This window comes from Rhineura floridana, chromosome 11 (genome assembly GCF_030035675.1).
Source record: "Rhineura floridana isolate rRhiFlo1 chromosome 11, rRhiFlo1.hap2, whole genome shotgun sequence".
In the NCBI taxonomy this organism is placed as follows: domain Eukaryota; kingdom Metazoa; phylum Chordata; class Lepidosauria; order Squamata; family Rhineuridae; genus Rhineura; species Rhineura floridana.
In genome coordinates, this window is record NC_084490.1 from 61,138,754 (window position 1) to 61,155,497 (window position 16,744).

Sequence of the window (16,744 nt, forward strand, 5' to 3'; positions counted from 1 at the left end):
CTATTATATTATTTTTAAACTAGTTTGAACTCTTTTAGCTATATGTGTGTATGGTTTTAATGTTGGAAATAGTTTAATCTTATTTTAATATAGATTTCATATGTTTTTAATTATATGTATTTTTTATCTGGAAGCCGCCATGAGTTCCAGTTTTGGAAAAATGGCGGGGTTTAAATAAAGACAATAATAATATAATAATAATAATAATAATAATAAAGGAATGTAGGAAAGTGACCATCTCTCTGCCTTACAACTCACTGCCATCACTTGACACCATCAGGAGCCATCTGAGCCTGATTGCTACACCAGGCCAGCGTAGCCTGGAGCGGGCTTTTGCCTTCCTCCCTGACCAACCTGAGCATTGGGGGCTATACCACTCCATCACACCTTGCCACTGCACTGGCTAGGGTTTGGATTGCTCTGTTGTTTTTAAAAGATCTGTTCTGCTTATTTTTCCAAAGAGATTCAAGGCAGCTAGCAATTGCTAATAAAAACGGGGGGTGGGGGGTGGCAACCATAATCCACAACAAATTGGTTTTAGATGTTTTTAGTATTTAGACTATGTGTCTGAATTGTAATTTGTCTATGATTTTTTATGAAGGGTGCAATATAAATTTTAAGAATAAATAAATAAATGTACATTCAAATAAATGAGTTAACAATATCCATGTGCACATATATTTGCTAAGCGATGATTCTGTAACATTCACGTGCAAAGACACAGCTGTGTGTTGACAAAGTAATCTTAGAAGCTAGCTTGAAAACCCTGGAAGATACAGTACTGGATGGACCACACAGATGGTAGCATACCTGCTACAAACACAATGCACCCTTCCAAATCCATCCTTTGTAATGTGCAAGTCAAATCTAGTACAATAACAAAATATGTGCTTACCAAGTGTATCTGTTCCACAGATCCTCAGCAAGGCAAAGTTCTCTTCTCAAAGACCATCCTAAAACAGATCCACAACATGTTTTCCCCAAAGCTATTGAATCAGATTGTTGTTACAGCTGTTGCTCTTAGATGGGGGGAGGGAATGCGAGGAGAGGACCCAGCCAGTGTAAACTGCAGGTTTTAGTTCTTAAAAATAGCAAAACAACCACCCTATCTCTCTAACCACAGTATTTCACATGAAAGATTGTGTATAATTATCTCCTTGTTTGTTAGAGGTGCACATTCTTCATTTGCAGAACAAGATCAAACTGCGGCCCTTCTAAAGTAGTAACGACTCAAATGCATGAAATCCTGGCCTGCTGTTTGAATGCAGCCCCACCTTGTCAGACTTAGACTATATGGTTTCTCTCATAAAAAGGTGTGTAGTCAGTTTTCTCCATCCTGAAGCTGTTTATAGAAGCCCTCTACTTGAGGGAGTGCTCTAGATTAAGGATAGGGTGGTAGCTCTTTTTATTTTGCATGCAAAACAGTCGTTCTAAGTTGCATTTTAAGGCTTTCTCCAAGTCCTGATGTTTCATGTAAAATGGTAAGAACTTCTGTTTCAGATTTAAAAGAACTGGAGCCTTCAAGATTGGTGGCAACAGTGTCCAAGCTCCTTGAAAGTTTGGATTAAAACCTGGAGTGGATTCCAGTGTCCCACCAGCCACCATTCGGTGGCAAGGCGTTAAATCACTGGGAGCAGTTTCTGATCTTGAGCAACCTGTGTGAGAGATTTCATGCTCCACAAGCCTTCCTCTGAGGCTGGGAGGCAGCGACTGGCTCAAGGTCACCCAGTGAGCTTCCAAAACACACCTCCACATCCACTATTTACAAACAAGCCTCAAAGTACAGTCCCACAGCCCCATCTGTTCTGACTCACCGAACAGAGACTCGCATCTTAAGGATATTCATCATCACTTTTCAGTGCCAGGTGAAGACATTTTTCTTCATCCAGGCCTTTAAAATAATTTATGCCTTTTATGATCTGGTCCTCTTTAACATTTATTTTAAATTATTTTTAGTTGTTGATTTTAGTTTTTAATATTTGTTTTTGTTTTATATTGTATTTTAATTGTAGTATTGTTTTGTGAACCACCTAGCGAACTTTATTTCATTTTATTTATGAGTCGCTTCCCATAATATCTTGAAGCAATTTCACAGTAAACACATCAACAGTAAAAACAATTCCATATATAAATACAATGTCAAATGTAAAAACAATTTCAAATCTAATACAGAATAGATACAGACTGGGATAAAGATCTCCACTTAAAATGCTCGTTGAAAAAGGAAGGTCTTCAATAGGCACCAAAAAGATAATGGACATGGTTCCTGTCAGGTGTGTAACGTTATGGGGCAGTCATGGGAAAAAATTCATTTATGCTTCTGATTAGCATTCCAAGAAATGGACTAACTGAACCATCTGTTATTGAGCAATGACATTTGGAACAATTAGATATTTGAACAGGTGTGAGGGGATCTTCTGGAGTAGTCTGGATTGAATTTTATTGTTATGCAGGTGGTATCATTACAACAGACATTAGCAAAGCCCAAAGATAATATCTACTCCAGCATTCTGTTTCCAACAGCAGTCAGCCGAATGCCTCCAGGATGCCTACAAGTAGAGCATAAAGGCATAATGTTATTTTGTATGGTCCTAATGTCTGGTATTCAGGGGTATACTCCCTCTGAACATGGAGGCTCCATTTAGAAAATGAGATATTCTCAATGAATTTGCCTAGCTTTTTTTAAAAAAAACAATCTAGGTTTGTGACCACCACCATAAGTTTGTTATTATATAATGCAAGTGGGACCTGCAACAAACTTTAGTAATATATTCATCCCCTAATGGGGTACTCCTGTTTAGGGTTTCATCCTGCTTTTCTTGCTGTCCTTCAGGATATTCTAATCTGCTAGGAGCTCAAGGAAACTAATTCCTTCTCTCCCCCCCAACCACCATTTTTGTTATGTCTTCTCCGAATACCACCATCGGTGGCCCCTGCAGGCTACTGAGCATGCTCGCTCCTCATTGGCCTATGTTTTGTATTTGTTTCAGTCTTTATGCCTTCTTTGATCTTGAACAATATTTTATACATACTTTGGCATTTCCCTAAGCATGCTGATGCCTCTCTTTTTTTCTCAGTGCCCTATTTTGGCTCCAGTCCTACTAGCACTCAGTCCCCTGAGTTCACTATTGTAGGGAATGACAAGGCTCACCTATGATAAAGGTTGTAGTATATGGAACATTCCTGCTGCTGCCCTAGCCAGCCAGCCAGCAGTGTTGTCGTTCAACTTTCTATCCCCCTCCCTCTCCCTGTTTTCCAATTTTTCTCCTCCACCAAACATCAGCATTCCAGGCTGTTGCACATGCTCAGTCCAGTTCTGGTCGGGCTGTTGCAAGGGGCGGGGTTTGCCCCTTAGCTTTTTTAACCCTAAATATGTTTTGTGTTTTTTACTTCAGCAAACCTTGGCATTGCCACCAAGCCTGCTGATAACTCCCTCTTCCATGTGGATGTCAGCACTTGGATCAGCACTTGGAGAACGCGCATCATAATCTCTTTGATGATGTGTCTCAGCCTATGATTATTTATTTGCAAAGTATTTGATAATTATACTTCTTCCTGGGTGTGCTTTTTAGCTGTAAAAGTTTTAATTGTCTAGTATTACCTTCTTCTTTTCGTTGTTGTATTATGCCTGGCTATGGTGGGAGACTTTCTAGGCATGGTTGGGTTTCATTTTAGAATTATTGGATTAAAAAGAAAGGTATGCCCTCTCTACCAACCCATCATTCAGTTTGAGACTCTCATTTAAACATATTAAAATATTTGTGTTCTATGTGCAGTTTTGATAACTCCACTTAACATCACACTGCCTCCTCTTTGGGCTGCCTTCATCTGAGTTGGCTTCCATTACTCCTGGGATGCTTTCTTAGGTCAAGCCAAACTAGATGGGATATTAATTGTGTTGATGCAATTATTGTGCCCGTTAAAAAAATATGTAAATAGCCAAAGGGGCAAGACAGCAACAGGACCACTGGTGTGGGGAGGGGAGTTTAACCCTTCCCCTTGCTGTGGTCCCGATGACAATCCTCCCCCAGCTGCTATTCGTTGGGTGGGAAACCACCATTGGCACCAATAACAACATTGGTTGTGAATGCTGGGAACTGGTGTGATTGTATGCATGCATGCATATATTTCACAAAGAACAGTATCTCTCTTGTCTTCATTGGTGTTTACTCATTGTTACTATCACTTTTACCTGTGCCCGTGTTCTCTTCTGCCATTGGCCAGAGTTTGCTTTTATAAGATTTGAAGCAAGGAAAAGGGTTAGGGTTCACCTCTCCCAAGTTGATACATTAACTTCCTGGTCTCTCCTATAGCATGTTTGCTGAGTCAGAGAGGTAAGCCACACCTGTGACTTTAGCTGTGCAGGGAGTGCTCTGACAGACACTGTGTCAGATTAAAGCAATCTTCTATCCTAGTTGTTTTGTTTAGTTTTTTTTAAAGTTCTGTTTTGCTCTGGATGCCAAATTTCCATCTAAGTGCAGCCAAGTCCTCAACTGATTTCTTTCCTCTGACCTCCTTGTTTACTTTTTAAGTCCTTGCAGGAAGTCAGAGCTAAAATAGGTGCAGCCGTTGGGAGTGTAATTGCCATGTGGACAGCCTGCATTCCTGCTGTGTCTCTTGGATGGGGAAAGATTTCTGCCTCCCCTTTGGCCACTGATGTGCTTCTGGCCAGGCAAGGAGAGTGAAGTGCCCCTCTCTCTGGGTCGTTCTCTTCTTGGCACAGGTCTTCATTCATGCATGCCTAGAAACATTCTGCAGCCATGCTGAAGCAGATTCTGACAGACATGTACGTGGATCCGGAGCTCCTAGCAGAGCTCAGCGAAGGGCAAAAGCAGATCTTGTTCTTCAAGATGAGGCAGGAGCAGATCAGAAAATGGAAGGAAAGAGAAGATGTGGCTACTGCACCACAATCAACCTTGAAGGAAGGTCAGTGTGCGGGTGGCGCTGGCAGTGCTCAAGCATTTGAGATCTAGCCCTCTGGCTTCAGGAGGAAAATGTGATATTTATTTTATTTTATGTATTATTACGGATCTGTGTTGTGCCCTTCAAGCACATTATCAGGGCAACTTAAACTACAGAACAATAAACTGTGAAGCTGTAGGTGTGAAAAGTACTTGCCTATAGATTTAAATAATATTTGGCATTTATATGGAGCTGGGGTTCCCAAACTGTGATACACGAGCTTCATTCAGGAGGTCCGTGGCATGTCCACATTAAATATTCACAGTGATTTTAATTATATTTTGATTGCTTCTTTTATTTCTTGTATTGTATTTAATTGTATTACCATTTAAAGCAAATTGTAATACAATAAGATACAATATGAGAAGTAAAAGAAGCAACAAAAATACAATTAAAAACCATACAGCGTCTAGCAGAACACATTACAATTGCTGCAGCAGGCCAACCCCCCCACACACACACACATTCAGTGGTCTGCCAAGACCCTCAGCAATTTTAAAGTGGTCCATGGAAAAAAAAGTTTAGATCACATCTTTCGATCACACCCAGCCTGTGATGCAGGTCAGTATTACTCCTATATTGGAGGGGGCAGAAGTGTGTGTAAGGGGGGGAGGCCACTCAGTGTGATAATTGCAGAGGTTGAGATTGAGGTGAGAGCTTTCTCTTTCAAGCAGCAGCTGTGCCTCTCGGCTACTGGGCTTCGCTACATTAAGTATGCAGGTATCCAGTTCAATAATAATTTTGTTGAAGTCAGTCAGGTAGGTGCAACCTAGTCGATAACTCCTAGGGAGAAATTCCTCTGCTGCACCACACAGTTATTGTCTTGCTTCATAGAAACTCTGCCTTCCTTTCTAACCTCTATTAGATAAATATAAGACGGGGCGATGGAGGGAGGAAATGTGGGATAAACATTAGAATTTTAAAAACTACCTTTGGTTTATAGGAAGAGCTATCCTGCCCTTCACTTCTGAGGAACTCCCAAGGTGGCTTACAATAAACTGAATTAAACAAAGTAATAGGACTACAATTGTGTTAGTGTTAAAACAGCAAAGCAGTGACATTAACAAGGGTTCATTTCTTTGGATGAATCGGACATTCCAGTCGTGAAAGCAGCAAGCAGCCATACCATAGGTTCCCTTTCTTCAGTCAGCAGCCTTACCATGATGGGCCTTTCCAACTAGCCAGTCAGGCTCCTGCTTTTACATTTTCCCTTCTCTCTCCCATTGCCTTCTGCCCAGCAGTCATGCTCCCTTATGATAACTGCACATATGCAAGCTATCACATCTAAACAAACATGGGCCATTTTGTTTCATGTGTGTACGTGTGCATTATTAGGGTGCTTCCAGATGGGAGTTTATTGTGGATTTGGTGCTTCTCATGCATGCATGTTTTTTTTTAATTGTATACAATGTCATAGTAATCAAAATGTCAATCCACACATTTTTTTCTGATTTAATCCAGATTTCCCTATACCAAATAAGCTGTAGTAAATGCATTACTGTGGGGGGTGGGGGGACAGTTGGGTGGGGGGTGATGTGTCATTGGGCTGCCAAACCCCCTGCTTCTGTTTGCCTCTTACCTGAGTGTAGCCTAGCCATTTTGGTTCTGGTGGCCCGAAAGATGCAAGCATGTCTATTTTCACCAATGGCTACTTGTTCGTAGTATATATATCAGCCTTACAACAACAATATAGTGGTTTTGTGCAAGACTGCTTTTGCCCAAGACCTTTGTATAAAAAATAAAAACATTTGCCCATCAGGGTCCCACCAAGGAGATTTCTTGATCAGTCATTTGCTGTGCAAGGAATGAACTGAAGGGGAATGGTTGTAGGGCCCTGTGGCAGCTATCAGGTCCATGGCTCTCAAAGAGACCCTGCCTGATGGCTAGCCTAAAAAACAGCTATGGCTTTGGCAAGTTTACCGAGTTCCCAAGATCAAGTGGGGGTAAATCCATTTTAAAGAAAGGAGTGCTGAATGCTACACTTTCTACCAGTTTTCCTGGAACAGACATTAAGCTAGCTGGCCTATAATTTCATGGTTCCCTCCGTATCCCACCAACATAATTATTTCAGTGCTACCATTTTGGTGTTTAAAATACTTCCAGCTTGGATTATCTGAAAAGAAATGGAAAGTAATGGAATGCACGACACTTAACTGAAATTTGCTGCATCAGATTGTGATAGAAATGAATCTGTTTGTGATACACTGTTGCTTACCACCACCCTCACCCCCAGCCCCCCAAAACCTAGAACCCTTGCCTATTTGCTCTTGGGGATTTATTTTTAAAGGTACATATGCACCGGTTCAGCCTCAGCTTGTGCACAAGGTAAGAATTATGGTAGTGGACAGTGGGGAGGAGCGATCAAGGAGGGACAAGATAACCCCCACCACAGACAACATTACACACCACTCCCAGCACAAATCTGGCTAAACAGAGGTACAAGTAAATAGCCTTGCCTACCATAAGGCTCTGGTGATCGCAAAGATAACATATCGCTTGGCCTCTGTTGTGTTCCCAGTGAATTGCCCAGCATACCTGTTTAGAGTGATAAATTGGGTGGCCCAGACCACCAGTGTCATATTGTTAACAATGGGCCACTCAATTGCCTGCAGTGAGAAATTTGCAACTTTGAGGTGCTTGTGATGCCACTATTAGTTCAGGCCTGTTGAAGGTCCTTGGTGCACCATCAAATTAAAGCCTATAGGATTGGTTTCAGTTGTAGCAGTCTGAGGATGTGAACAAGACACTTGCACCAGTGAGGCTGACTATGTACCCTCTCAATCCTTGCCCATTATGGCTGGTAAAATCTAGTAGAAGGGGATTGGTTGGATGGGTCCTGGGAACGGTTAATGCCTCTCTATAGGAAGGAGTTATGCCAACCACCTGGAAAGAGGCGATAGTGTGACCCTTTCAAGAGCTCCTCCGTGGATCCAGAGGTTTTAGAAAACTCCCACCTAGTCTCTAATGTTCTCTTCCTGGGCAAAGTGATTAAGAAGGTAGTGCCCAGACAGCTGCAGTTACACCTGGAGGAAGCAGATTATCTGGACCCATTTCAGCCTGGCATCATCAATAGTAGTAGTAGTAGTCAAGGATCTGGAGCATGGTGTCATGCATGGTGGACATGGTGTCTGGAGCAAGGATCTGGAGCAGATCTCTCTCTCCATTCCATCTGAATCAGGAGGGGCTGTGCAGGTTTTGAATTGGTGTTTGGTAACAGTGTTGGGTTCAGGAGGGGCCAATAAACTGAGGCTGAACCCTGATAAGATGGAGGTGCTATGGGTGGGCAGTTCCCATGTCTTTGAATTAGGCGGACAATGTGTTCTGGAATGAGTTGTGCTCCTCTTGAAGGTTCATAGACTGGGAGTTGCTTTGAGTTGCTTTTGACTCATAAATATTACTACTATTACTGGATTCCAACCTTGAATCTATGGCAGTTCTTGGACTTGGATAGCCTGGCCTCAGTTGTCTGTGCTCTGATGATCTCCTGCCTGAACTATTGTAATGTGCTTTAAATGGGCTGCCCTTGAAAATGGTCTGGAGGCTACATGCAGTCAGTGCAGAATGTGGTTGGTAGGTTACTAAGTAGAAGCTGATGTGCCAGTTGGGCACACAGAAAAATTGGATATGCACAACCTGTTTTTAAAAGAAAGTTCCTGCCTTGAAGCGTCCTAGGAAACATGGAGTCTGGTCACATATACATGTTTAGCACAATTTCTCATTATGGGCAGAGAAATCCTAAAGCCTAATCTGAGCTGCTGGCAGAGGTTAGGATTCAGTGAAGATGTCGGTCCACTGGCAGGAGTCTCTGCTACCACTGAGGCCCACACTGCACATGTCAAAAGCACAGTGGGGTGGGGATGCAGCAGGGCTAGTGGTGGATCTCCTAGATCCAAAACTGGTCTAGCTCCTGAAGATCTGGGCCCCTATATTGCACCAGCCTGGAGCTGGCACAGCAAAATACATTGAAAACAAATAGCGCACCACCATCTTCTGCCATGACCGGCAGGGCTATGGATGCAGCGGAGAATCTGCCATGCCGTGACTTCTCCCCCAGTTAGGATTGCTCTATTAATTATAAACATGAATAAATCTGATTAGGGGGAGTGGAGGCATGCATGCATGCCTGACACACATCTAACATCCCCATGTGCTTCAGCCTGACCTCCTTGTGTTGAACAGGAAATTCTGAAGGAGGCTTCTAAGTACAGTATGTTGGAGTGAATGTGCTTAGAAGCCTCCACACAATTTGGAATCCTGATAATGAATGGGTTCCTGATCACATGGCGGCTTCTAAGCACATTCAGTTGAATGTATGAAGAAGCACCATTCAGACATTCCTACTCAACACAGGAAGCTTGGGGGTGGAGTGTGCTGGGGGCAGGGGCAGTTTATGTACCCTGTCACAGGGTCCTGTGCCCCCTACTTATGTTTACATTCCTTATTCAGGCATAACATCTGAACAGGGCTTGGGTAACTCACAATTGAATGTGTGAACTAAACCCAGGCCCTCCCTTAGCATGTGTGGGCCCTGGGGCAAAAGCATAGTTGGGGGCCCCCACATTTGCTCCGGGTCACCGTCTTGGTCTTGGCCGAGTCGCCGTAGGTGCGCAGGCACCAGTCCCGGAACTGCTGACCCAGCTCGCTGTCCCTGGGGCAGCTACTGCTCGCTGACTGCAGCAGGAGCGGCGGCGGCTTCAGCATGGCAGGCAGGCGGGCGAGCCCCTGTCCCAGGCGGAGAGAAAGAGAGCGAGCGAGCGCTGCGCCCTGCCTGGAGTGGCGAAGGCGAGCAGGCAGGGAGGGAGGTGCCGGCTGGTGAGCAGATCGCCAAGTGCGGGGGGCCCCAAAGCGTGGGGCCTGGAGCAACTGCCCCACTTCCCCACTTCCCAGTGCCTAGGGGCGGCTCTGACTAAACCAGTTGAAAAGTGCTGGCTGGGCTCAGACTTAAGACTTAACACTGTGTTTAATGTTAACCACTATGGGAGCTTCCAGACTATTACTATGTTTGTGTGGGACCAATCGCATACTAGCAAATTCAGGTCAACATAAGAGTCTGCTGGATCAGGCCAATGACTCATCCACTCCAGCATCCTGTTCTCACAGGAACAGGCCAACAAGATGCCTATGGATAGCACTCTCCCTTCCTGCAGTTTTCAGCAACTGGCATTCAGAAGCACATATAGCCATCATGGTTGCACAGTTATAGTTGATTGGAAAGTCTTGTGCCAGAAACCCACTTCTGCAAAATATTAGACTTTTTGCAATAAGGAAAGTGAAATGCACTGGAAAGTGTGGGATAACACTTGCTTGGATGCAATGTCATCTAACCTCCCCGCAAACAAATCAGGATGTATGCTCAATAAACAGGTCATCTGGGAGTGCCCTATGTTTAACATTATTTGTACAAATGTTTCAAAAAGTTAAAATGATTTGGGGTATCTTTCATCTGAATTGAGAAGTTCCCAGTCTGTACTAGTCAATACCTGACCCAAAGAGACACAGGCCTTGGACTCATGCCCTCCCCCAACCCATCTCCTCCAGCAAGGTTGGTTGTGTTCAAACCTAGAATTGTGGTTAGTCTTAACTATGGTTCATGAAACAATCCAGGATCAGAAGCCTGAGATTGAAATTGGCTTGGTTTTCTAAACTGTAGTCATGACTATCCACAGTCTGTCTGGATTTGGACATAACAACAATCAGTGGTGAGTTGAAAATAGAAGCAAAAGCTTCTGATCTCTTCCTCGCAGCCATGTCAGAGAAGAAAGAGAATGGAGCTCATAAGCTCTGAATCAGTCCTCTATGTTTGTAGTAGTTTGTAGTGTAGTTTGTAGTGATCTGTGATGGCTAATTTACACATGCAATTTACTATTTGGTGTCTCCAGTGTTCAGTTATGAACATGCATGTGTAAACCAATCCATAGCAACCGCAGGTAAGATCAGATAAACAAATGAAACTCCATGTATAGAATAAGATCACTAGTCCATCTAACCTGGCATTGTCCATTCTGTCAGCCCCTTTCAAAAGTCTCAGGAGAGAAAAGGCCAGAGGTAGGTCTTTCCAGGCTTGGCAAATGAAATCCTTTAATTGGAGTTGCTAGGGATTGAAAATTGGGCTTTATGTGTGCCTGCCAGGTCATATGCTCTACTGCTAAGCTATGCCCCCCACCATCATAGGTGGAACTGTGATAACTCTGCAATAGAAGGTAAGGGTTGGGCAGAGAGTTGGGCTACTCAACAAAATATGTATTGTTGCCCTAGCTGGGAGGTCCTTGATAACATGATTAACCTTGAACATGACCTTCTCATGGAACCTTCCTAAGCCATGCATTTTTTGTTTTATTTTGTTTTGCAGCACATGGAAAATCTGTGCAGTGGAAGCTTGGAGCAGATGGTGATGTCTGGGTGTGGGTAATGGGTGAGCACTCACTGGACAAGCCATACAACTTGCTCTGCAGTGAAATTCTTGCTGAAAGAGTGAAGCAGCAGTCGCTTCAGGAAGCAGAGGCAACAAGGTTGGTATGGCTTTCCAAACATTCAAAACAATACCCACAAATCCAGTTCTTCCAGACTGGCTGGTTGTTTTTTTCCTGACAGACAAAAGGAGTCTCTTTGGGTCAGGTACTGACTAGTACAAATTGGGAACTTCTCACTTCAGATGAAAAGATACTCCAAACCATTTTCACCTTTTGAAGACCTGAGTTTGTCAGTTGAGAGAGAGAGAGAGAGAGAGAGAGAGAGAGAGAGAGAGAGAGAGAGAGAGAGAGAGAGAAATCCAGTTCCAAATGTGATTTCCTTGACTATGGGGTTTCCTTGTTATGGGGTTGGAGGTTGAGGTAGATGATTTCTTTGGGTCCCCTTCAAGCCTGTGGGATATGCAAGCAAGAAACCTGTTCTACTGGTCAGACTAGTTTCTTTTGTTAATCTAACAGAGTGGCCGAGTCAGCCAAGTGAGCTAATGGGTCTGTCAAGTGCCCCCATTAACAAGTATAGGAATCTGCCAGGGATGCAATGTGGGCCATTAAGAACTCTTTTCAGGAGACAGGCCTCCCCCCCCCCGCAAGGAAGTAGTTTGTATGTCTGTGTGAGAGTTAGGCAGGGAACTGAAAACAGAGAGGATTGTTTGCTGTTTGTACCCCCAAAGCTATGGACTTTGGGAGCACGATCTGATAGACTGTTAATGCTGTGAACCCCTCTACCTTAAGCTCAAGTTGTGAAAATGTGCAAATAAACAATATATCATAAAGACACCACAGTCTCTGCTGACCTTCTTTCTGAGGAAACCAAACTCTGGATAAGCACTGGAACCCCAGGAAGTCTCGCACTGTTTGGAGACTGGAGTCCAGGATTTTAGGCAGGGTCTCTCCACTACCGACACAAGAAATGGTCCCCAGGGCAGAGGAATTTCCTAGATTTTTTAACATCTCATCAGCTGTTTTATATGAGTGTAGTGCTCCCTAAAAAGCAGCCTAGAAATCTTAACAAACAAAGGCCGAGGTATCAGAAAATCAGAACTACCCTTAGTAAATAGGGACCACTGGGTGGCTGTGTTCATCAGCTGACAAAGTAGCAGCTCATTTAGAAATGAGCAAGAGACAGGCTACTGCTTTTTCTACCCAGCATCAGAGGGGGAAAGGCTGTCACTCTGGTAGAGTGCCTGCTTTGCATGCAGAAGGTCCCAGGTTCAATCCTTGGCATCTCCAGGCAAGGCTGAGCCTTATAAAAATGTTGTTAACATTACTTGATATTTGCCTGTCTTCAGGTTGCCACCTTCTCCTCCCACCCCTACAGTTTTAATGTTACAATTGGCAGGAATGGGGGTGGGAATGGATGCGTTTTTGTCACATCCTTGTGTGAACCCCAAAGCCCAACTTTGCTGTAGCCAGGGAACTTCAGTTTGAAGATGGCTCACGTATTGGAGGACTGTGAAAGTTTTCCCTGTATGTCTTGAACCTAAAGAACGGCAAACATCCTCTTTAGCTTTACATGCTATTGCATATTAAATAAATGTATTACACAGCTAGCTAGGGAGGGAAGAGCTTTCAGCAGTGTGAAATTGGTGGCAGGTGGGGAGGGGGGAAGGCAGTGGCCCACTTGTTTTCATTTTCATCTGAGAAATGATTGAGGCTGTGTGAAAAAGCTGCCTGCGCTTCATCGAAGGGAAATGAGACCATGTAAGCATTTGCCCCCTCCTTTTTTTGATGGATTGTCAGGTGTCTTGAAGCCACACTACATGTTATGCAAAAGGAGGTCTGTGACGGAGGTCTCATGCCTTTCTTTTTAAAGTGAACGGCAATGCAACTGCCACAGGCTGCCAGGTTCATCAGGTTCACCAGCCACTGCATTTGCATTTATGTAAAAGAAAAACAAATTGAATCACAGTAGTTTTATGCTCCATATAATCTGAACGCGGGAGAGTGTTTCCTCTGTCACTGAACAGTGCCTCTTGTCTCTGCCACTTCTTTGGTTGACTTAAAGGCCATATTATTTATATACCTTATGAAGTGATAGAGTCCTCATGCTATGAAAGACTGTACCACTTCAGAGATATATGGAAATTTCGTTCAGACAGAAAACAACCACCATCACCATTAGTGTTTGCTTTGTTTTTTTGTCTGACCTAGGTCTTCAGATAGCCTTGACAATGTGGCTTTACAGCCCGAGGGACAATATGTAAGGCTGAAAAATCACCTGTTGTTTTAGAAATGTGTTTTTGTTGTGAAATTCGTCTTTTGTTCATTTACAGCCTGGTGGAACTGTTCACAGAGCGTTCTGTCCCGTCGCCTCTCCATTTTCCATCAGACACCCAGCTTGGGTCAGAAACACAGAGACATAGTAAAAGCCCTGTGAAGTGGGATGTGCAGAAGGGGGTGAAAAAAACTCCAGTTGGTGGAAATGCGAAAATTCAAGAATGTGTCCAGGTAATTTTCTAGTCTTACATTACTGCTCAAATGCTAAGGTGAAAGCTGTTACCAGCAAGACTACCCCCTTGCCAGTGTATGCATAGGTTCGAGGGTTCTTGCTTTCTCCCTTCCCCCGTATCTACACAGAGTCCTTGTATGTCGAACGTGAGGTCACCTAAGCTCACAGGTTATCAACAGCAGTTGGCGGAGAATGGAATAGAGGAGACCCCACTGAAGAAGTCTTGAGTCTTGGGAGGTACCAGAGATTTTCTATTTGGGAGTCAGACTTCAGACAGCAGAACAGTCTTTATAATATATGCTATTTATTCATATCTTGCACACTACAACTAATAAAATGCATTCTAGGTGGCCTTAGCCATCATTGCAGAAACAGAAAAATAGAAATATATACTGTATATGCACAAAAGAAATTATTGGATATCCATTTAACAGCAAAGTATAAAACTCTGAAGGCACATCTTAATTAAAGCAAATAACAATAGTTGAAGGATTGAGTTAAACTCATAAGTCACATCACAGAGCCAAAAGACATAGAAATACATGTCATGATACATCACCCATCAGATGTCATGGATGGAATAGATGGATGGTTCTCATGCTTTCTAGCAGAGCTGAGGGGGCCCTGAGTGCTATGAAACCTGGCTTTTATACATTCTCTTTTCTATGGGAAGGAGAGTTCCCATGGTCTTTTCTCATGAATTCATTCCCACAGATTTGTCATAAACATTCTCATGGAACAGCCTTACAAACAAACACCTTTCCGTTCTCATAGATTTCTGTTTTATAAACATTGATGTTCTCAGAGATACATACCAATTCATAGGTGAGTTGGCCAGGTTACTGCCAGCCATTGAGAAAATCTTACTAAGATTTTGCCTGTTCTTTTCATGGTTTACATAAAGAGTTCAGACTTCTCAGACTTGTCGATTTAGAAGTGACTATCTTGGCTGTACACCCGGACTTCCTGGTGGGGCGAGACATAGATAGACAAGCCACTTGCTTTTTTTAAAATGCTTTTTCCCCAACTCTGAAGGGAGCAGTTTCAAACTACTCCTGTTTTACTGTTTGACTCTTGTACCTATAGCAAATTTTATACACTAGTTCAATAAGTCTTAAGCATCTTCTAAGCAAATCTAAATATATGTAAATGATTTCAGCACATTATATACATATTTTAAGCCATTATCTGGGTCTTCCCATTATAAAGCTCTGCTGAAATTAAGATCACTACACTGTGAATTGCATGGTGCCTTCATGAAAGAAGGGGCTGAACTCCACATGAATGGAGAGATCTATGCTCGGATCTCCTAATCTTTTTAAAGTCTTTAAAGCTGGCATGGGGAGCATCAAATTGGATCAGGGCTATAACAGTGGGGCAGTAGGAAGGCTTTTCCAGCATTCATTATCTCTTCTGAAAATCCTCTCCCTTGAAGCTGCTAATAGCCACACTGGGGAATAAGACAGGTACAATACAGGAGGTACCTTTCTTTTCCGCACAGCAGGGCTAATGGTAGCTTTGTGGGAGGCGGCTATTTTGAGCAGGGAAAAGGAGCAGAGGGAAATGAATAACCCTCTCCCACTCTTCCAGCACTGCAGCCCAATTCAGTGCAGGCCTTCCTTAGCTGCTTGAAGTACTTTTTTTTTAATAGATCTCCTGCACGTATATACTTTGGCCCAAAGACTAGAATGCAACTAAGAAATTGGGGGAGGGAAAAGTTTTACATGCATTCTCAACGTCTTGGTGTGGAAGGGGTCCCTAGAACACATGGGCAAGGTCTGCCTGCCACTGTGCATTGCTGCTGCTGTCCATCAAAAACCACACATTCAGACTGCATCAGGAGTTCTACATACTGCTGTTGGAATCCATGAACGTTGGAGGAACAACATGGTATGGCATATGTGGTATGAAGCATGCCCATGTGGCCTCCTCCACATTGGCTTTAAATGTGTGGAGGGGGTCATGTGAGTGTGAATCACCCTACAATTATGTGTATAAGCAATTTTAGTACTGCTAAAGTGTTAGGACTCAAGCTCACAGTGCATCTTGAACTGGTAACTTAAGGGGTGATTATCAGTTCAACTCTTTTAGCCCGGTTTGACCAAAGGAGGGCACTAAACTACAGGGAAACCTGCCAAGGAAGCCTCCTTATACAAATAGCTCAGAACAAATCAGATGATACTATCTAACCCCACCCCACCCCATAAATGGTTCCATGTCAGGCATGCCTGCTGGCCTGAGCAGAAAGTAGACCTACTTTTGGTGGCTGCAGACCCCTTTGCCTTGCTCCCTTTCTGCTTGTGCTTCTCCCCAACCTCAACTTTACAGGAACTGGGCCTAAGGACAGGTTGAGAAGGAATTCCCCAACCCCCTGTAATGTTGATTGGGACCCTAGCAATTTCACAACTGTGCACCTGTGGAAATTGTTTTTTGTTAAGTTGCAACAAAAACAAATGATACCGGATAAGTCTCTGCAAATTAAAAACAATAATACTAGTCTATATGTTTAAATCTATCCCATCCAGGATCTTCCAAACTATCCCCTTTAAAAAAAATGTTTTGCCACATTCTAGAAACACATCTCTGAAAGCACCAAAGATTCCGAGGTCAATTGATTCCTCTCTTCTTAACATATCTGGTAAACTGCAGCTCTAAAATCCAAGGAGGAATGAGACAGAGGAGCATTCTGTTTAGCATTCCTGGTGATTGAACAAATAAGCTGGGCTCTGTACTCATCACTCTTCATAGGAGAGTTGCTAACTGGCCTGCATTGCTCCCATCCACTTAACAGAGTCCTGTCAAGCAGAAATTGTTAGGTGAAGTTTCTCATGGCTTAGATTTAAACATTATCGTCAGCTGCTGGTGA

General features: G+C 43.3%; 1 protein-coding gene across 2 annotated transcripts in view; it reads left to right on the forward strand.

Moving 5' to 3' along the window:
- Positions 1–1,116: 1,116 nt before the first annotated feature.
- SH2D4A (SH2 domain containing 4A) overlaps positions 1,117–16,744 on the forward strand; it is a 36,514-nt gene continuing 20,886 nt past the window's right edge. The window contains exons 1-4 of one of the 2 annotated variants that reach the window (XM_061589412.1): positions 1,117–1,313; positions 4,533–4,926; positions 11,312–11,471; positions 13,703–13,877. In XM_061589412.1, coding sequence (XP_061445396.1) covers positions 4,761–4,926; positions 11,312–11,471; positions 13,703–13,877 — 501 coding nt within the window. In that variant the 5' untranslated portion in view covers positions 1,117–1,313; positions 4,533–4,760. Of the gene's footprint in view, positions 1,314–4,262; positions 4,335–4,532; positions 4,927–11,311; positions 11,472–13,702; positions 13,878–16,744 lie in introns of those variants that run through there. The other variant, XM_061589411.1, reaches the window with a different exon arrangement.